General features: G+C 34.6%; 1 protein-coding gene across 2 annotated transcripts in view; it reads left to right on the top strand.

Moving 5' to 3' along the window:
* Positions 1–17,484, top strand: part of IL1RAP (interleukin 1 receptor accessory protein) — a 129,872-nt gene that overhangs the window by 102,235 nt on the left and 10,153 nt on the right. For both annotated transcript variants that reach the window (XM_087439845.1, XM_087439846.1), the window contains exons 8-10: positions 1,760–1,908; positions 15,461–15,610; positions 16,915–17,058. In XM_087439845.1, coding sequence (XP_087295971.1) covers positions 1,760–1,908; positions 15,461–15,610; positions 16,915–17,058 — 443 coding nt within the window. The remainder of the gene's footprint in view (positions 1–1,759; positions 1,909–15,460; positions 15,611–16,914; positions 17,059–17,484) is intronic.

Here is a 17,484-nt window from a genome sequence, read left to right as displayed (position 1 = left end):
GGATGGGGTGGTAATATAGCTCCCTCTTAAAATAACAACCTAGGTCATTTCATTTTTAAACTTGAGTTTCTTTTGAAGGGGGTTGGGTTGATAAGGAGGAAAATATGAAGACAAAAGGTTCCTCTGTAAATGAAGCGCAGAGCAATTGGTTCCCTGCAGCAGTTAATAGAAATTTACAGCTGACCAATTACATGACAAAGTAATTCCACTTCCTTAAGCCTTGTCACCGCTGTGCAAATAGATCTTAGGTTACTTGAACTCCTAGAATTTAAAGGATATTTATTTCCTAATAATAAACTCAGACTTTGTGCAGAAGTTGTAAAATGTCTACTTTGCATCAAGTACTATGCAAAGTACTTGGTCCCAAACTAGGTAGATTTTATAGGAGAAACAATGACAGAGCAGACATTTCAATATAATGTGATAAATGCAATGAGTGGGAAGTATTGAATGTTATGGGAAGATTTACTTGGGGATTCCAGTCAGTTTTATAGGATTAGGTAATGCTTCTCAGGTGGTAGAGCACCTAAATAAAGATTTGAAGGATGAGTCAAAATTAACTAGATAAAGAAATGGGAACTATCCCTGGTGGAAGGAACATCATGTGCAAAGGCCTGGAGGTTAGAGATGCAGAGCATATTCAAAGGTACAGAAGCAGCTTCCTAAAATTGGAGCAGTTTTGGCAGAAGTAATTGATGAAAGATGTTTCTGGAGGCACAGAGGGAGAGTTATTGATCATTTCAGTAATTCTGAACATTGTGCTTCCTATCCTCATAAAAATAATGAATAAATAATAATGAAAGTCATGTTGTTCCTCCTTGCTGCTATTAAAACACATACTGTTCATAGTTGAACAGTGCAGTTAAGCCTAGGCTAAACCCGTCACAGCCCTTAACCAAGTTCTTATGCCTAACCGTAAGCCTTATCAGAAGGAGAATCTGGATGGCAGTCAGCTGTGAGAGAGATTTTTTTCCCTTTTGAGCCAAGTAGTTTGAAGGGATTTTTAAATCTTGATCTTGGACCCAAAGCACTTGAGCTCTGACTTGCTGAGATTTGGATATATTTATTTTCACAAAGTTTACTTGCTCCAAGCAGTTTCTTGTTTTTGTATGTTAGGATTTAACCATGAGTTTTCAGCATTTTGACCGAAATATTCTACCTATGTTCAAAATCCAAGCTTTGGGAATCCTTGAAATGCATCAACTCTTACTGTGGGATAATAATAATAGCATATATGAATGTTTATTAAGCATTGTTCTAGTATCTACACATTAACATACTCAATTTTCAGAGTTCTTGAGGAAGTTAATACCTGTAATGCACTGTGTAGGCATTGCTACTTTCCTCTTTTTCAAAAGAGGAACTCAAGACTTGGAAAGACTGTTACCCTGCCCAAAGTATATAGCCAATAAGTGGCAAAGCCTGGACCAATACCCAAATGGATCTGGCCTCAGAAGCTTCCTGTCCCAGAAGTTTGAGAGAAGGAGATATTTTGCTTTGGAGAGAGATCTATAGTATGATATGCCAACACTGGGGTTTGATCTAGATATTGGGACTGTGGGTAATACAGATGGTAAAGAATAGTGTTGGATCTAGAAGCTATTCTCTTTTTGCAACCATTGGATCACAGGCAACACAGGTTATCGAATTCTGTCTGCTCTCACCTAGGGGCTCTGTGGTTGTCTACTTGTCTGATTCACACACAGCACATGACCCTTGTATCTCACTAATGCTTTGATTTTCTTTCCCCTATTTCTAGTGTAAGTCAGACTCTAACGGAAGATGAATGGAGAACTCAGCTTTTGAGCATCAAGAAAGTTACTGCTGAGGATCTCAAGCGCAACTATGTCTGTCATGCTAGAAATGCCCGAGGGGAGGTTGACAAACTAGCCAAGGTGAAACAGAAAGGTAATGGATGCATTCAGCGGATGAATCTGTAAACTCCAAATGTAACACTGTGGTGAATAAGGAAAAAAGGAGAAATTGAGAAGGAGAGAGCTCCAGCACCTAGCACAACATCTGACACATAGTAGTAAATCAAAGTTGAGTGAAAAATTTTGAAAGTTCTATGTAAAGTTACTCAAAATATTGTTTCTAATAGTTTTAGTAACTTAATGCCCAAATGTGGCTAAAAAATTCATATGATTATGATAATGAGGAATAATTTTATATCTTTACAGTCATAAAAAATGAAAAATAAAGAAAATATTCAAAGCTACTAAATATATAATAAAATTGGTAGAGTCCCATATTGTTGATGAATTGTAAAGACCTTTTTAGAAATCACTGATGGCAGAGTTCAACTCATAAAAATGATCATACCATATGACTAAATGCTTTGGGAATTTTTCCTGAACAAATAACAGAAAGAGAATTATGTACCCATTGATATTCTTGGAAACATTATCTATAATAATGAAACATAAATAGCAGCCATCTAATCGTATGCAAGTAGTTAAGTATGATATAATATAGTCTCAAAAAATATAAATTTAAAATAATCTTTTTAAACACTATGTATTACTATTCAAGCTTGTTTATATAATATACCACTAGCCACAATTGCTTAAATAAAAATTATTTAACCTATTACTTAAAATGATGTAAAAATAATTTCTATATTGATATTGCCATATTTTTCTATAATAAATGAAAATTATAAAGCTTTATTGTGTGAGCTGTCGCTCCCAAAACAGACTGTGTCTAAAATTCTCTTTGGGTCTCTCACCTAACGCAGAACCTCAGACAATTAATCCTTTCAAGAATGTTTTTCATTGATCTGGAGAAAGAAAATGATGATTTATCACACATTCAGTCAAGTCATTCAGAATCATTCTGGATCCCAGTGTCAGGTATAGCCAGTCAGATAATATTTATATCAAAATTTAAAAAAAAAAGTTAATTTATAACTGTTACATTTTGCAACGGGATTTAAACCTTTTTTAAAGCTGGTGAAAAAACACGCTTCACCTTAATATTTCATTAAAATTTAGAAAGACCAAAGGCCTGAAATGTATATGCGTCTTAAGAATTCTTAGTGGGGGACGGCCCCGTGGCTTAGCGGTTAAGTGCGCCGCTCCGATGCTGGCGGCCCGGGTTCGGATCCCGGGCGCTCACCGATGCACCGCTTCTCCGGCCATGCTGAGGCCGTGTCCCACATACAGCAACTAGAAGGATGTGCAGCTATGACATACAACTATCTACTGGGGCTTTGGGGGGAAAAATAAATAAATAAATAAAATCTTAAAAAAAAAAAAAAAGATTTCTTAGTGGATTGGTTCTGGATAGTTAATTGCTTTTGCTCCTCAGAAGTCAGTGTAAAGAGAGAAGACTGAATAATATAAGGCAATGTTTCCCCAAGTTGGTTTCTAAGAACACTAACAAGACTCTATAGTATTGCAATTCATTATTTGTACTCTAGACTCAGATGGCCTGTGTTATAATCCTGGTTTCTGTGCATCCTAACTCTGTGACCTTGCAAAAGTCACTTAACTTCTCTGAGCTTCAATTTCTTTATATACTTAAAGTAGGCAAAATAATAACACTACCTCATAAGGTTGTTTTAAAGTACTCAGCACAGTTACTGACATATATATGTATACAGTAAATGCTCAATAAATGTTAGCTCATTTCCACAAGATTTTCATAGGCATTATTTGACAAAAGCTTTATAGTCAAGTAAGTATCATTAAAGTCTAGGTTAACCAAAATCAATCAAATTACTTTAGTTCAGGGCCCCTTAGAGTCTTTAATATATTAACATTTGATATGAATATCTGCAGGAGGTTGAAAGATAGCAGGCAGGATTTTTTCAGATATATTTGACTCCAGATTCTTTAAGTATGAAGGATTTTGTGGGACTCATCTTCTGAGGCATGTGTTTTGGGAAATAGTTATGGAGGATGACATAAATTAATAACTTATTGTCAGATGGAGAGGATCAAAACAATTAATGAAAATAATGTTTAATCTAAGAGTGATGCACAAATCTGTCCACCAGAGCTACTTGAGTGGCTCCCCTTTCACAGAAGGTCGTGCCCGGAATGGTTTAGTATGAACATCATGAGGAACACAAAGTGACAGGTGTATCCGCTAAACCATGTGATATGTGCTGGAAGGTGACATTTAATGTAGTCACGTCTTTGTACATTCAGTAGTACCAGAGGTGTTATGGGTTTGTCTACTTCTATTATGGGCCGCCTAATGCTGAAATTCAGGGATGATATCTGTGTTCACATCCATACATTATCTGTGTGGATCCTTTTCTGAGTTTATTGACAAAGCATTCTATGTGCTTCTTCAAAAACATGACAGGAAGGGGCTAGGGCCTAGCATGAGAGGAGTTCACTGGGATAGGTCCTTTGACAGCACAATTTCATCTAGTCGGTTAAAGCAGAGTATTAAAGGAGAGGCAGCTAATGTATGTTTTCTGATAGAAGAGCAGTGGGGACTAAAGCAAGGTGTATATTGAACTTTATGAGAACCTGCCAAACCTATTTCTAAAGAGATTATACCATTTTACACTTCCACTAGCAATGTATATAAATTCCAGGTGCTCTACTTCCTCACCAACTTTTGGAGTTGTCACACTTAAATTTTAGCCATGCTGGTAGATGAGTACTGGTATCACATTGTGTTTTTAGTTTGCGTTTCTCAGATACTAATGATGTTGAACACTCTTCGTGGATTTATTGACCATTAATTAATAGTTCTTATTTTTGTGAAGTGTCCATTAAAATCTTTGGCCCATTTTGTTATTGGGTTGTTTGTTAATGAGTTGTAGGAGATATAATATATATATACATAGTATCACATTTGTCAGATATATGACTTGTAAATATTTTCACCTAGTTTGTGAGTTCATTTTCTTTTGATGAGCAGAATTTTTAAAAATTTCATGAAGTCCATTTTATCAATTTCTTCTATTATGGTTAGTACTTTCTAAATCCTATATTAGCAATATTTGATTTATAGATTTTTTTTTAATACTTAGACTTATGATCCATTCCAAATTAATTTTTTTTATGATGTGAGGTATGGATTAAGGCTTAGTGGTGGTGGTGGTGGTGGTGTTATTTCCATATAGAAACCAGTTGTTCTAGCCTCATATTGAAAAATCTCTCCTTTTTTTTATTGAATTGAATGACAATTTGGCAAAAAAAAAAAAATTGACCCTATGAATGTGAGTCTATTTCTGCATTCCCTACTTTGTTCTATTAATCTGTTTGTCTGTCCTTAGTCCAATACCACTCTGTCTCGATTAACAACTTTAAAAAGAAGACATGAAATCAGATACTATATATCCTTCTCCTTTTTTCTTTTCCAAGATTGATTTGACTATTCTAGGGATCATATATTTTTTCATATAGATTTTAGTATCAGCTTGTCAGTTTCTACATAAGAGCCTGGTAGGATTTTATTGGGATTGCATTAAATTTATAAATCAATTTGGGGAGAATCAAAATTATAACAATATTGAGTTTTCCAATCCATGTACATGATATATCTCTTAATTTATTTAGGTTCCATTGAATTTTCTCAGCAATGCTTTTTTTTTGTAGTTTTGAGTGTATGGGTCTTGCACACATATTGTTAAATATATCCCTAAATATTTTGTCTTTGATACTATTATAATGGTATTTTTAAAATTTCATTTTCCAATTGCTCATTGAGAGAAAATAGAAGTGAAATTAATTAATTGTCATATTTTTACCTTTGTCTTTTGACTTTCCCAAATTCACTAATTAAATAGAATTTCTGTTTAATGCTTGTTTGGTTTTTTAGGTTTCTTAGCATTTTCTACACACTTGTTCGTTTCACCCATAAATAAACAGACTTTTACTCTTCCTTTCCAAACTTTATACATTTTGTTTCTTTTTCCTGCCTATTTCACTGTTTTGGACCTCCAGTACCATGATCGGTGGAAGTGATGAGAACAGCCATCCTTGCATTGTTCCCTATCTTAGAGACCAAGCATTCAGTTTTTATACATTATAAAGTATGATATTATTTGTAGAGTTTTTGTAGGTGACATTTATCTACACCTGGGATTAATCTTCTATTTTTGGTTTGTGGAGAGTTTTTGTTTTTTTTATAATGAGTGTCTGTTGAAATTTGTCAAATTCTTATCTTCATCCATTGAGAGGATCATATGATTTTTCTCTTTTGTTCTGTCAATGTGATGATTTATGCTAATTGACTTTGAAATGTTGATCCAGTCTTTCATTCCTGAGATAAACCTGCACGTTGTCATGATTTATTTTCCTTTTTATATATTGCTGTATTTGATTTACTGATATCTTGTTAAGGATTTTTTGCTCATATTAAGGATTTTGCTCCTGTCTTTGTTCATGAGGGATATTGGTCTGTAATTTTCTTGTTTTGTAATGCCTTTGACTAGTATCAGTGTTATGCTCGTCTCATGATGTGAACTGGATGATGTTCCTTCTTTTGCTATTATCTAAAAGCTTTTATATATGTTATTTCTTGCTTGACTATTTGAAAGAATTACCTATGAAACTATCGGGGCCTGGTGTTTTCTTTATGAGAAAGCTTTTAATTATGAATTCAGTTTCTTTACTAGTTATTCAGATCTGTTTCTTCTTCAATTTGGGGGATTTTTCTTTCAAAGAATTTTTTCTATCTAAGTTGTCACATTTTTGGCATAATTTTTTTTGCATTATTTCCTTATTATCCTTTAAATGTCTGTAAGATTTGAAGTGATTCTCCTTTTGTTATTCCTGATATTAGTAATTTATATTTTTACCCATTTGTTCTTCATCATTCAAGATAGATTTTTCCCAAATTTACTAATTTTTTCAATAAACAGACATGTTTTCATTTATTTTTCTCTCTTTTGCATTTTATTAATTTTACTCTTTATTATTTTCTTCTTTGCTTACTTTACACTTAATTTGCTCTTCTTTTTCTATAATCTTAAGATGCAAGCTACATCGTTGATTTTAAATAATTCTTCTTCTTTTTTTTTTTTTTTGTGAGGAAGATCAGCCCTGAGCTAACGTCCATGCCAATCCTCCTCTTTTTGCTGAGGAAGATCAGTCCTGAGCTAACATCTATTGCCAGTCCTCCTCCTTTTTTTTCCCTTTTTCTCCCCAAAGCCCCAGTAGATAGTTGTATGTCATAGTTGCACATCCTTCTAGTTGCTGTATGTGGGACGCCGCCTCAGCATGGCCAGACAAGCCGTGCGTTGGTGCGCGCCAGAGATCCAAACCCGGGCCGCCAGTAGCGGAGCACGCGCACTTAACTGCTAAGCCAGGGGGCCGGCCCCAATAATTCTTCCTTTTTAACGTAAGCATTCAGAGCTGTAAATTGCTCTCATAGAACTACTTTAGCTGAAACAAATGATGAAATTCTGAATTTTCATTATCATTCAATTCAAAATATTTTCTAATTTTCCTTATAATTTTTTTTGGCCCATGGTTTATTTAGAACTGTATTACTTAATTTACCTGTATTTGGGGATTTTTCAGGTAACGTTTTTTTATTAGATCATGTATTAAAATTTATTTGAATTTTGGAACTGACTTTGTGTTCACTTGATCTTGATAAAGTAACTGGTAATATTTCATATTGTCATTTAAGTACAGGTGTGAAAAGTTGGGGAAAGGGTTTCTCTGACTTAGGACTCCCTGGGAAAATTGTATGGTGGAGTGGGAGGAGCATGGGTTTTGGTGCTAGACAGACCTAAGTTCAAGTTCTGGCTCTGGTACTGACTGAGTGTATGAGCTGGTCCAAGCCTTCCTTTTCTCATCCTTCAGATTCCCAACTCCCAGTGTGTCTATGAAAATGGAGGGAACAGGTAACAAGAGCTTAGTACATGGCTGCACACTTGATTCTAATTTCTAAAATAATTCTGTTGTGGCCAAAAAATATACTCTTTATCATTTCCTTCCTTTTAAGTTTATTGGTGTGTTTTGTTTTGTTTTTTTAAGTCCCAGTGATTTGTCTGTCTTGGTGAATATTTCACATGCAGTTGAAAAGGATGTATATTCTGTAGTTTTGGTGTTCTATAAATGTCAGTTAAATCAATTGGTGTCAGTGCTGTTCAAGTCTGCTATATCTTTACTGATTTTTTTAATATACCTAATTTTTGAGACAGAGAGAGGTGTTGAAATCTTTACATAGAATTGTGGATTTTTCTAATTCCTTAAGTCTACCAGTATTTGCTTCGTGTATTTTGGAACTGTTATTAGGTACATACACATTTAGGATTATTATGCCTTTTTGATGAATTGATTCTTTTAAATGATGATATGTCTATTTTTTTCTGTTAATACTCTGTGTGTGATATTAATTTAGCCACTCAAGATTTCTTATAATTAGTATTTGTATGATATATCCTTTTCTATCCTTTTATTTTATCTATCAGTCTTCATATTTAATGTACATCTCTTATAGACAGCATATTATTGGGTCTTGATTTCTTAATATAGTCTGATAGTTTCTGTCTTTTAATTTATATGTTTAATCCATTTATCTTTAATGTAATTATTAATATTATTGGCTTTAAGTCTACCATCTTGCTATTTGTTGTCCACCTGTTGCATCTATTCTTTGGTTTTTTTTTTCCTTCTTTCCTGCCTTCTTATGGATTAATTGATAATTTCTTAGTATTCAATTTTATCACCTCTTTTAGCCTATTGGCTCTATCTCTTTTTTAACCTAGAATTTATCATATTTATCTTGAATTTATCACAATCTGTCTTGAATTAATCACTTAACGTAATTTATGAGAAACTTACAATGGCATACTTTCATTTCTTCTTTCCTGTCTTTTGTTTGTTATATTTTAGTTTTGCATATATTATAAATGCCACAATACATTGTTATTATTTTTGCTTTAAATAATTATCTTTTAAAGGAATTAAGAACCGAGAAAAGATTTTTGTATTTATTTGCGTGTTTTCCATTTCTGGCACTATTCATTCTCGGTAACATTTCAGTCTGAGAAGTATTTAATATTTCCGGTGGTGCACATCTGCTGGTTACAAATTCTCTCAGCTTTATTTTAATCTGAAAGTGTCTTATTTCATCTTAATTTTTATATTTCAACAGTTTATTAAGAAAGTTTTCAAATACGTGGAAGATTTGAAAGAATTATACAGTGAGCAGTCATCTACCCCACCTAGATTCTATCATTTTGCTCTTTGCTTTATCACATATCTATCCATCTATCCCTTCCTCTATGCATCCATTAATACATCTTATTTTTTGGTACCTTTAAAATAGTTTCAGACATCAGTAAAGTTATCACCTAAACATTTAAGCATCTTATATTGTCTAGATTTTAATATTTATTTACAGTTCTCTTGCCATTTTTTAGTTAAAATTTGCATAGTGACAAATTGTATAACTCAAGTGTATCATTTGCAAATTTATGAGAAATGTATATATATGTGTGTGTGTAACCTAACATCCTATCAAGATATATAATATTACCAATACTATAGACAATAACCTCCCGCCTCTTCCCTTTATCAGTCAATCCCTGCTACTCCTACCTCCCCTACCACTGCCAAGGCAACTGTTCTGATTTTCCTTATCAGAATAGATTATTTTTTCTTTCTAGAACTTTATATACATGGACCTACACAGAATGCACTGTTGTATAAGGCTTCTTTCACTCAGCAAATGTTCTTGATATTCATCCATGCTGTTCTGTGTATCAGTTGTTTGCTTCTTTTGTTTGCCAACTAGTGTTTCTTTGAAAGAATACATCATAGTTTGTTTATTCATTCTCTGGGTGGTGGACATTTGGGTGGTTTCCAGTTTTAGAGTCTTTTGAATAAAGCTTCTGTTAATATTCTTCTCTGAATCTCTTTATGGACTTTTATTTCTCTGATGTGAATTCCTATGAGTGGAATTACCGGCTTAGTTTTATCAGAAACTGTCAGACCCGTTTTTCCCAAGTGGTGGTATCATTCTACACTCTCACCAACAGTGTATCCACATCTTTGCCATTTGGTGTTGTCAGCCTTCTTAGTTTTAGCCATTTTGATGAGTGTGTGGTGGTACCTCATTGTAGTTGTATTTTTCATTTCACTGATGACTAAAGATACAGAGCACTTTTTCATGTACTTTTTGGTTATTGGTGTCTTCTTTTGTGATATGTCTGCTGAAATATTTTGTCCATTTTATAAGTGGGTTGTTGTGTTTTCATTATCGAATCTTATGAGTTCTTTATCTGTTCTGGGTACCAGTCCTTTGTCGGATACATGTTTTACAAATACTTTCTCCCAGTCTGTGTCATGCCAATTCCTTTCTTTAATGGTATAGTTTAATGAGCAGAGGTCCTTACTCTTGATGTGGTGTAATTTATTAACTTCTCCTTTAATGATTATTGCTCTCTGTGTTCTAAGAAATCTTTGCACGCCCCCAAATCGTGTAGTTTCACCTTCTTTTTGGGGTCTATGAGCCATCTCCAATTATTATTTTTTTAGTATATGCTATGAAGTAGGAATTGAAGTTTAATCTCTTGTTATATGGATATCCAGTTCCAATGCAATTTGTTGGAAAGATTTTCATTTCTTCATTCTGTTACTCTAGTGCCTCTGTCAATATTTTCACTGGATATATAATTACAGGTTGAAAATTTTCTTTTTCTTTTTTTTCTTTCAGCCCTTTAAAGGTGTCATTCTGTTGTCTTCTGGCCAATATCGTTTCTAATATGAATTGGGCAGGGTTTTTTTTTATCATTGTTACCTTAATGTATGTCTCGTCTCTTTTTCTTTAATAAATTTTAAGATTTTTCTCTTCTTCTTTGATTTTCAAAAATTACATTATGATATCCTTTGATGTGGTTTTATTTGTATGTATCTTACTTAGTGTTCTTTAAACTCCTTAGTTCTATGAGTTTATATTTTTCATTTAATTTGAAAAAATTTCAGCCATTATTTCTTTAAATATATTTTGCTCATTTTTTCATTCATTCCTTCTTTCCTTTGCTTCTGGTACTCCAATTAAATTTAGGAAAGGCCATTTGGTGTTGTCCCACAAGTCGCTAAGGTTCTAGTTTTTATGTCATCCTCTTTTTCCTCTGTGTTTCAGCTAGGATAATTTCTGGTGTCCACTGATCATTTCTTTTTGATGTCTAATCTAAAGCATTCTTAATTTCAGAATTTTATTTTTCAATTTTTGAATTTATATTTCTCCATCAAAATGTCTGTATTGATGTTTCCTATTTGCTCTTATAAAGTTCATGGACTTTTTAAAAATTTCAACGAGCATATTTATAGTATTCATTTTAAAGCATTTATCTGCTAATTCCATCGTCTTTGTCAGTTCCGGTTCTGTTTTTATTGGCTGATTTTTCTTCTGATATGGGTCATTTTTTTTTTTGCTTTTTCTTCTGTCTGTTTTTTTTTTTTTTTTAATCCTGTGCTGGACATTTTGGGTGTTACATTACTGAGTGTCTGAAGTTTGTAGTCAATGTTAAGTTTTGTTTTAGCAGGTAGTTAATTTACTTGCATAACAGCTAGCTATTTTTTGAAGTATTTTGCTTATCTTTGCTAGAGTAGGTCTAAATTAGCATGTTCTCTAACGCTAAATTGGACCTATTTCTAAGGCATAGCCTATCTGAGGCCTCCCCTTAATACTTGGGGACCTACACAAAGTTTCTTCACTCTGAGTGGTCTTAACTCACATTTCTCCCAGCCCTCCGTGGACTCCTGCAGTTGTTCACTTCCCAGCTCTCTAGTAGTCATTTCTTTCCTGGTAGTTTTTTTCCACTGGTAGTTGTTCTTTACCTGACCTTGTGAAGTGTCACCCTAAACACACAAAGCTTTGTATTTTTCCAAAGACTTGCGATTTTCTAGAGCTCCTTTTCTGCACGATTTTCTTCTCTCCAGTACCCAGGTCTATAAATTCAATAGTCCTGAACTCGATTTTCTATCTCCTTAGCTCAGTGTGACTATTGTACCTCTTTTGATTTTCCCCTTTCTGTGTCACAGTCCCGAAAGTGTTTCAGGCAAAAAGCCAGGGTGATCGTAGGGCTGGCCTTCTCTGTGTCCTTTCACTCACAGATCACACTCCGGCACTACCAGTTGTCCAACTTTGAAAAATTGTCATTTTCGATATTATAAAGAGAAGGCTACTCCAGTATTGATTACTCCTCTAAGGCCAGATGCTGAACTCCAAAATACACAAGTTTTAACACACGGTGATAGTTAAACAAATGAGGTCTGCAGATGAATGTAGTCATAGGTCTCTGGATTACTATCATTTAAATAAAGCATTCTATTTATTTGTAACTCAGGAAAATGGTCATTACCACCGTTCTAAAAATTATCAAGGAGTCCCAGAAATTTAGCAAAGAATAAACACAGGCTCTGTGGCTGGGACTACTTGGAAGTCCAAGCAGCTGGTATTTGGTTGGGAGACTCAATGGATAGCAAGACCCCAACTACAATAATGAAGATGAAGAGAATAACAGGTTTCCAAGGATGAACAAGATTGTAGACCAATAGCTTGAAACAGGGAAAAAGACTAGAGCTAAAATATTGGACTGGTTTAACCAAGGGTAGTTAACTGGAAATTTGGGCTTTGGAGCCAGTTGTTACTGTAGAATTGCAAAAGGGATGGAAGAAATTCTGATTCAGGGAGTAACAACAGAGCAAGTGGCTAAATTTGGCTGTATCCTGAATCAGATTATCAATGAGATCAAAGAGAGAAGCAATTGAGGAGTCCAGTTTGGTCAAATTACATCACCCTTTGCTGATTGGAAACCCTTTTGTCTGGGATTGCATCAGAGTAAAATCTTTATGCCAAAACATCAGAGGGTACAGCTGGGGCAGACAGAAAATGTGGGCTGAGGGTCACTCTTTCCCTGCAGGTGAGCAAAGCTTTATATGAAAGCTTTTTAGAGCACTTCCTGCATGTGATTCAAGCCATTTAAAAATTCAGGCTTGTGGATTATTTATCTTAAGAGTTCAATTAGTTAAATAGCATTAGGAACTTCTTGATATCATCAGGATGGCCCCACAAAACATAATCTGTAAATATGATACATGTAATCTTATGACATAAAACAAAATTAAAAAGCCCCACTAAAAATAAAATAGGCAGCAGTAAAATGAATATGGCAGAGGGAAATTTATGAGTAATTGATCTCTTGATCATTAAGCAAGATATCTATTGAAATTTTTAAAAAATCCATTTCAGGTAAGTGCATCCACTGACCTCTTTTTTTTTTCCCTCCCTATTACAAAATGTCCACCCAGAGAGAGCCAAAATAACTGAGCAAATAACGAAGATGACAGAAGGAATTACCTTAGCGTACTGTTAACATACCATGTACTCAGAAATACCAAAGACACAGCAATTTTCATGCCAGCTACCCAAATTGATCCTAGTAAGTTCTCAACAACTGCACTGACATAGCTTCTGGAATTTTATGATGGAGTTTTCTTATTTTAAAGCTCCATTGTTCATGGAACGAGTACAAGAGTACCTGATCAAAATTCTGCACTGCTGAGTCCCAGGCTATATCTGTGGTAGGATTAGTATCCTGAGTTTGGTATAATGAACTCAAAACTCTGTGATTCACCCTTTAATTAGAGAACTTCAGGCTCAGCTCCAGGCTGCTTACCATTTTCCACTTAGGATAGATACCTGTTTTAAAAAGGACTTTTCCACTAGTATGTGATCAATAGTTGAACTTCATGGTAGTGTTGTGCAAACATCTCTGGACTTTGGAGTCAGGGAGCCTCGATAACAATCCCAGCTTTGAACACAATTCTTCTGTGTCTTGTCTTGGTAAACACTTAATACCTATGATGGTCAGGTGCTAAAAGGGGCCTTTTCTCACCACCCTGTCTAATATACATCTCCTGCCCCAACCCCAGCCCTCAGTCACGTCCATCACATTACCCTGGTTTATTTCCCTAACAGCACTGATCACTATCTAAAATTAACTGTCTTATTTATTTATTTCCCTGCATTAGAATATGAGCCCTAAGAGGGCAGAGATCACCACCACTGTATCCCCAACAGCCTCTGGCAAATAGTAGGTGTTAATAATTGTCAAATCAACTATAACATAATTAAGCCACTCTTGCTTCAGATCCAGAAAATATTCTGTTTCTTCTTCAAACTCTTAAGCTTCATTATCACAAGCTAATAAAGCAGCCAAATGAAGTTATTGATACATAGTATAGTACTAGATTTCTTTTAAATATTCCAAAAGTGTACAGTGTTATATCTGGAAATGTTCATTGAGATCCCTGGTATTCTAGGTGTAGGATGGAAGAAGAAGACACAGTCTCTACCTAGAAGACTGTCGATGTAGAGTTTAGTGAGGAGTGAGATAGCGTGGAGAATCAAGCTTGTAGACAAATTACAATATAATAAAAATGCTGTAATAAAATTGTAAACAAAGGGAAGAGTGGGAACTTCTGCCAAACAGAGGTCAGGTTGCAAGAAGAGTTTTATTCTAGGAAAGTGTATACAAAATCATGACATTTGAGCATGGACTTGAAGGCTAAAGAAAGAGAAAGGAATATTCCAGCCAGAAGTCAAAGCATGAGCAAAGGCATGGAATTAAATCTTCCTGATGTTTTTGAGGAAAGAGCAATGGAAAATGAGGCAGAGGTGGTTGGTGATTGGGTTACGACAGACCTTGTTTATAGGACTGAGTTAATACCTGGTTTTTGGGTAATCGGGAATTACCTCACTCTATTTCTGATGATTCCAAAGAAATTGCTAAGGTGCCTATCATATAAAAATAACCAGATAATGTGAAAATCTGCCCATACCTGGATGTTGCAAGTCAGTCTTTGGAATATGTATCCTAGAACTGTAGACCTAGAGATACTTTCAGAGCCAAGCCTACTCAGCATTTGGTGGATATGCTCTAATTCTGCCCAATGAAAATAAGATTTTTGAGGCCTATTTGCAAATATAAAGCAAAGAGAATTAAATTTCTTCCATATGGCACTGGACAAAAGGATGAAATTAAGACTAATGGAAACACATTAAGGTTTTGCTCAATTCAACTGCTCCAGCAAGTCAAAATCTACCAATATCATGGGCTGGCCCAGGTAGTAGTGAGAATTCCATCCCAAGAGATGGATAAACAGAGGATAGAATTACACTTTTCAACCACATTTTTGAGGAGATTCAGATATCAGATTGTGAATTAGATGACCTTCTAAATCATTCCCAATGCTAAGATTCTGTGTTAATTTGCATATCATCAAGGTCTATTCAGTCATCTAAGAGTTAAAAATGCCTTCTATGCCAGGTGCTGGAAACAAAAAGATAAATATGACCCAGTCTAGTATTGAAACATAGTGCTTAAACCCTACCATGTTATCTCTGCTTGTTCATACACATAAGTTAGGTTGGTGGCTCAGCTGCTTGGCTTATCCAGCTGTTTGCAGGATAATGGGTCACTGTGATCACCACATAGAAATCAATTCTGTTTCTTTGTTGTTCACTCCAGTGATAGCTCCGAGATACACTGTGGAACTGGCATGTGGTTTTGGAGCCACAATCCTGCTGGTGGTGATTCTCATTGTTATTTACCATGTTTACTGGCTGGAGATGGTCCTATTTTACCGGGCTCATTTTGGAACAGATGAAACCATTTTAGGTGAGTAATGGAAGTTGGATGTAAATCTTTTCTTCTGTCATCTTTAGAAAACGTGCTGGCTTGATAAAACCTAGATTAACTGGACGATTTAATCAGACTACCTTTTGTTTCAGCCCTTACTATTGAAAATCTTTCTCATGTGTATTATTCTGCTTTCTTGGCTCAGTATGTGATTTAGTCTAGATTAGCCCTGTTCAAATAGAAATATAGTGCAAACCACATATGTAATTTAAAATTTTTAGTGGTCACATTGGTAAGATAAAAAGAAAGTGAAAATAACTTTAATAATGTATCTTATTCAACCCAATATATTAAAAATATTATCATTTTAGCATGTAATTAATATTAAAAAGTTAATGATATTTTAGTCTCATTTTTGACACTAAAAATCTTCAAAATTCAGTATGTATTGTATTTTACACTTACAGCGTATTTCAGTTCATACCACCCACATTTCAAGTGTTCAGTAGCCACATGTGGCTTGTGTCTGCTGTGTTGGGCAGTGCAGGTCCACACTCTTGGTACTCAAGGGTGATAAATGCCCAGCAACACATGAGAGCTTATTAAAACGAGAATCTTAAGCATAACTCCTATTCTGAATCATAATCTACATTTTAGTAATATTCCCAAATGATTGATATGCACATTAAAGCACGGTTCTGGTGCACATTTGCCTGGTGACAAGAATGGAACCCTCAAACATATAGATTCTTAGACCCATCCTGTAAAGATTCTCACTCAGTAGGTTTGTGGAAGAGACACATAACCTGTATTTTTAATGAGAGGAGATTTTTATAATTAGACAATTTTGGGAAAGATTGGTTTAATGAATCTAAGTATATATTTAATTGTAGCTACTTTCAGGTATAAATAATTTAGACAGTTTCTAAAAGTTTTGCTCAAATTATAATTCTAGTATATTAGTGAGTGACATACTAGGACAGGAACTAGAAATTTTCTGCGTGGTGTTAATTGCCAGAACCTATGATTGACTAACTATTTGCATCCTGATTCTGTTCATTCATAGTTGAATGAGCCAAACTTCACTCATTCTCCACTATAAAAACTGAACTCAGTAAGATGAGAGTAGAAGACACATCAGATAAAATTTGCAATTACACCTTAAAATAGTCGTTTTGCCTGGAGACCTGTCCCAAGTGGGAAATCACACTGAAATCTGTCAGATAATTTATACATGTGAAAAATGAAAATGTCTAATATGCAAAAGTTCAATTTAATGAAAAAAATCCAATACTATTGAGAAGCTTTCCTCATTTATATTGGATCTGTGTTCCTTTTGCTAGATGGGAAGGAATATGATATTTATGTATCCTATGCAAGGAATGCTGAAGAAGAAGAATTTGTATTACTGACCCTCCGTGGAGTTTTGGAGAATGAATTTGGATACAAGCTGTGCATCTTTGACCGAGACAGTCTGCCTGGGGGAAGTAGGTATTTCAAAGAGTACAAGTGGTACTACCCTGAAAGGCAAAGGGGGTCCTTTGCTTTGTATCATGTATGAGAGTCATGGCTCAGCTCTATGCTGACATCTTTGGACATTTAATGTCCAATTCTTTGATGTAATAGACAGAGACTCTCTAGGAATATAACTACATTGTAATATGTAGACTATTCAAGTGCAGTTTTTGGTATTATAATATTTTCCTTTGCAAGCTTTAAAAACTCAATGTCAGAGAAGTGTAGATGTGCAGTGGATTAGAGCTCTATTAAATGCCACAGGTTTAAATGTCCTGTTTACTAACATTTAGATGTTTAGAAGGTTTAGCTAACCTGCATTAATTTTCCTAGAATTTTTTTGCAAAGACTGAGTTTAAGCAAAACATTTTTACTAAAAATGAGTTGCAGAAGAGAGT

The sequence above is a fragment of the Ceratotherium simum genome, chromosome 15 (genome assembly GCF_057802395.1).
Source record: "Ceratotherium simum simum isolate JZ-2026a chromosome 15, ASM5780239v1, whole genome shotgun sequence".
NCBI classification, from domain to species: domain Eukaryota; kingdom Metazoa; phylum Chordata; class Mammalia; order Perissodactyla; family Rhinocerotidae; genus Ceratotherium; species Ceratotherium simum.
Note: the sequence above shows the minus strand (reverse complement) of the source record. Positions and strands in the feature narration are given on the sequence as shown.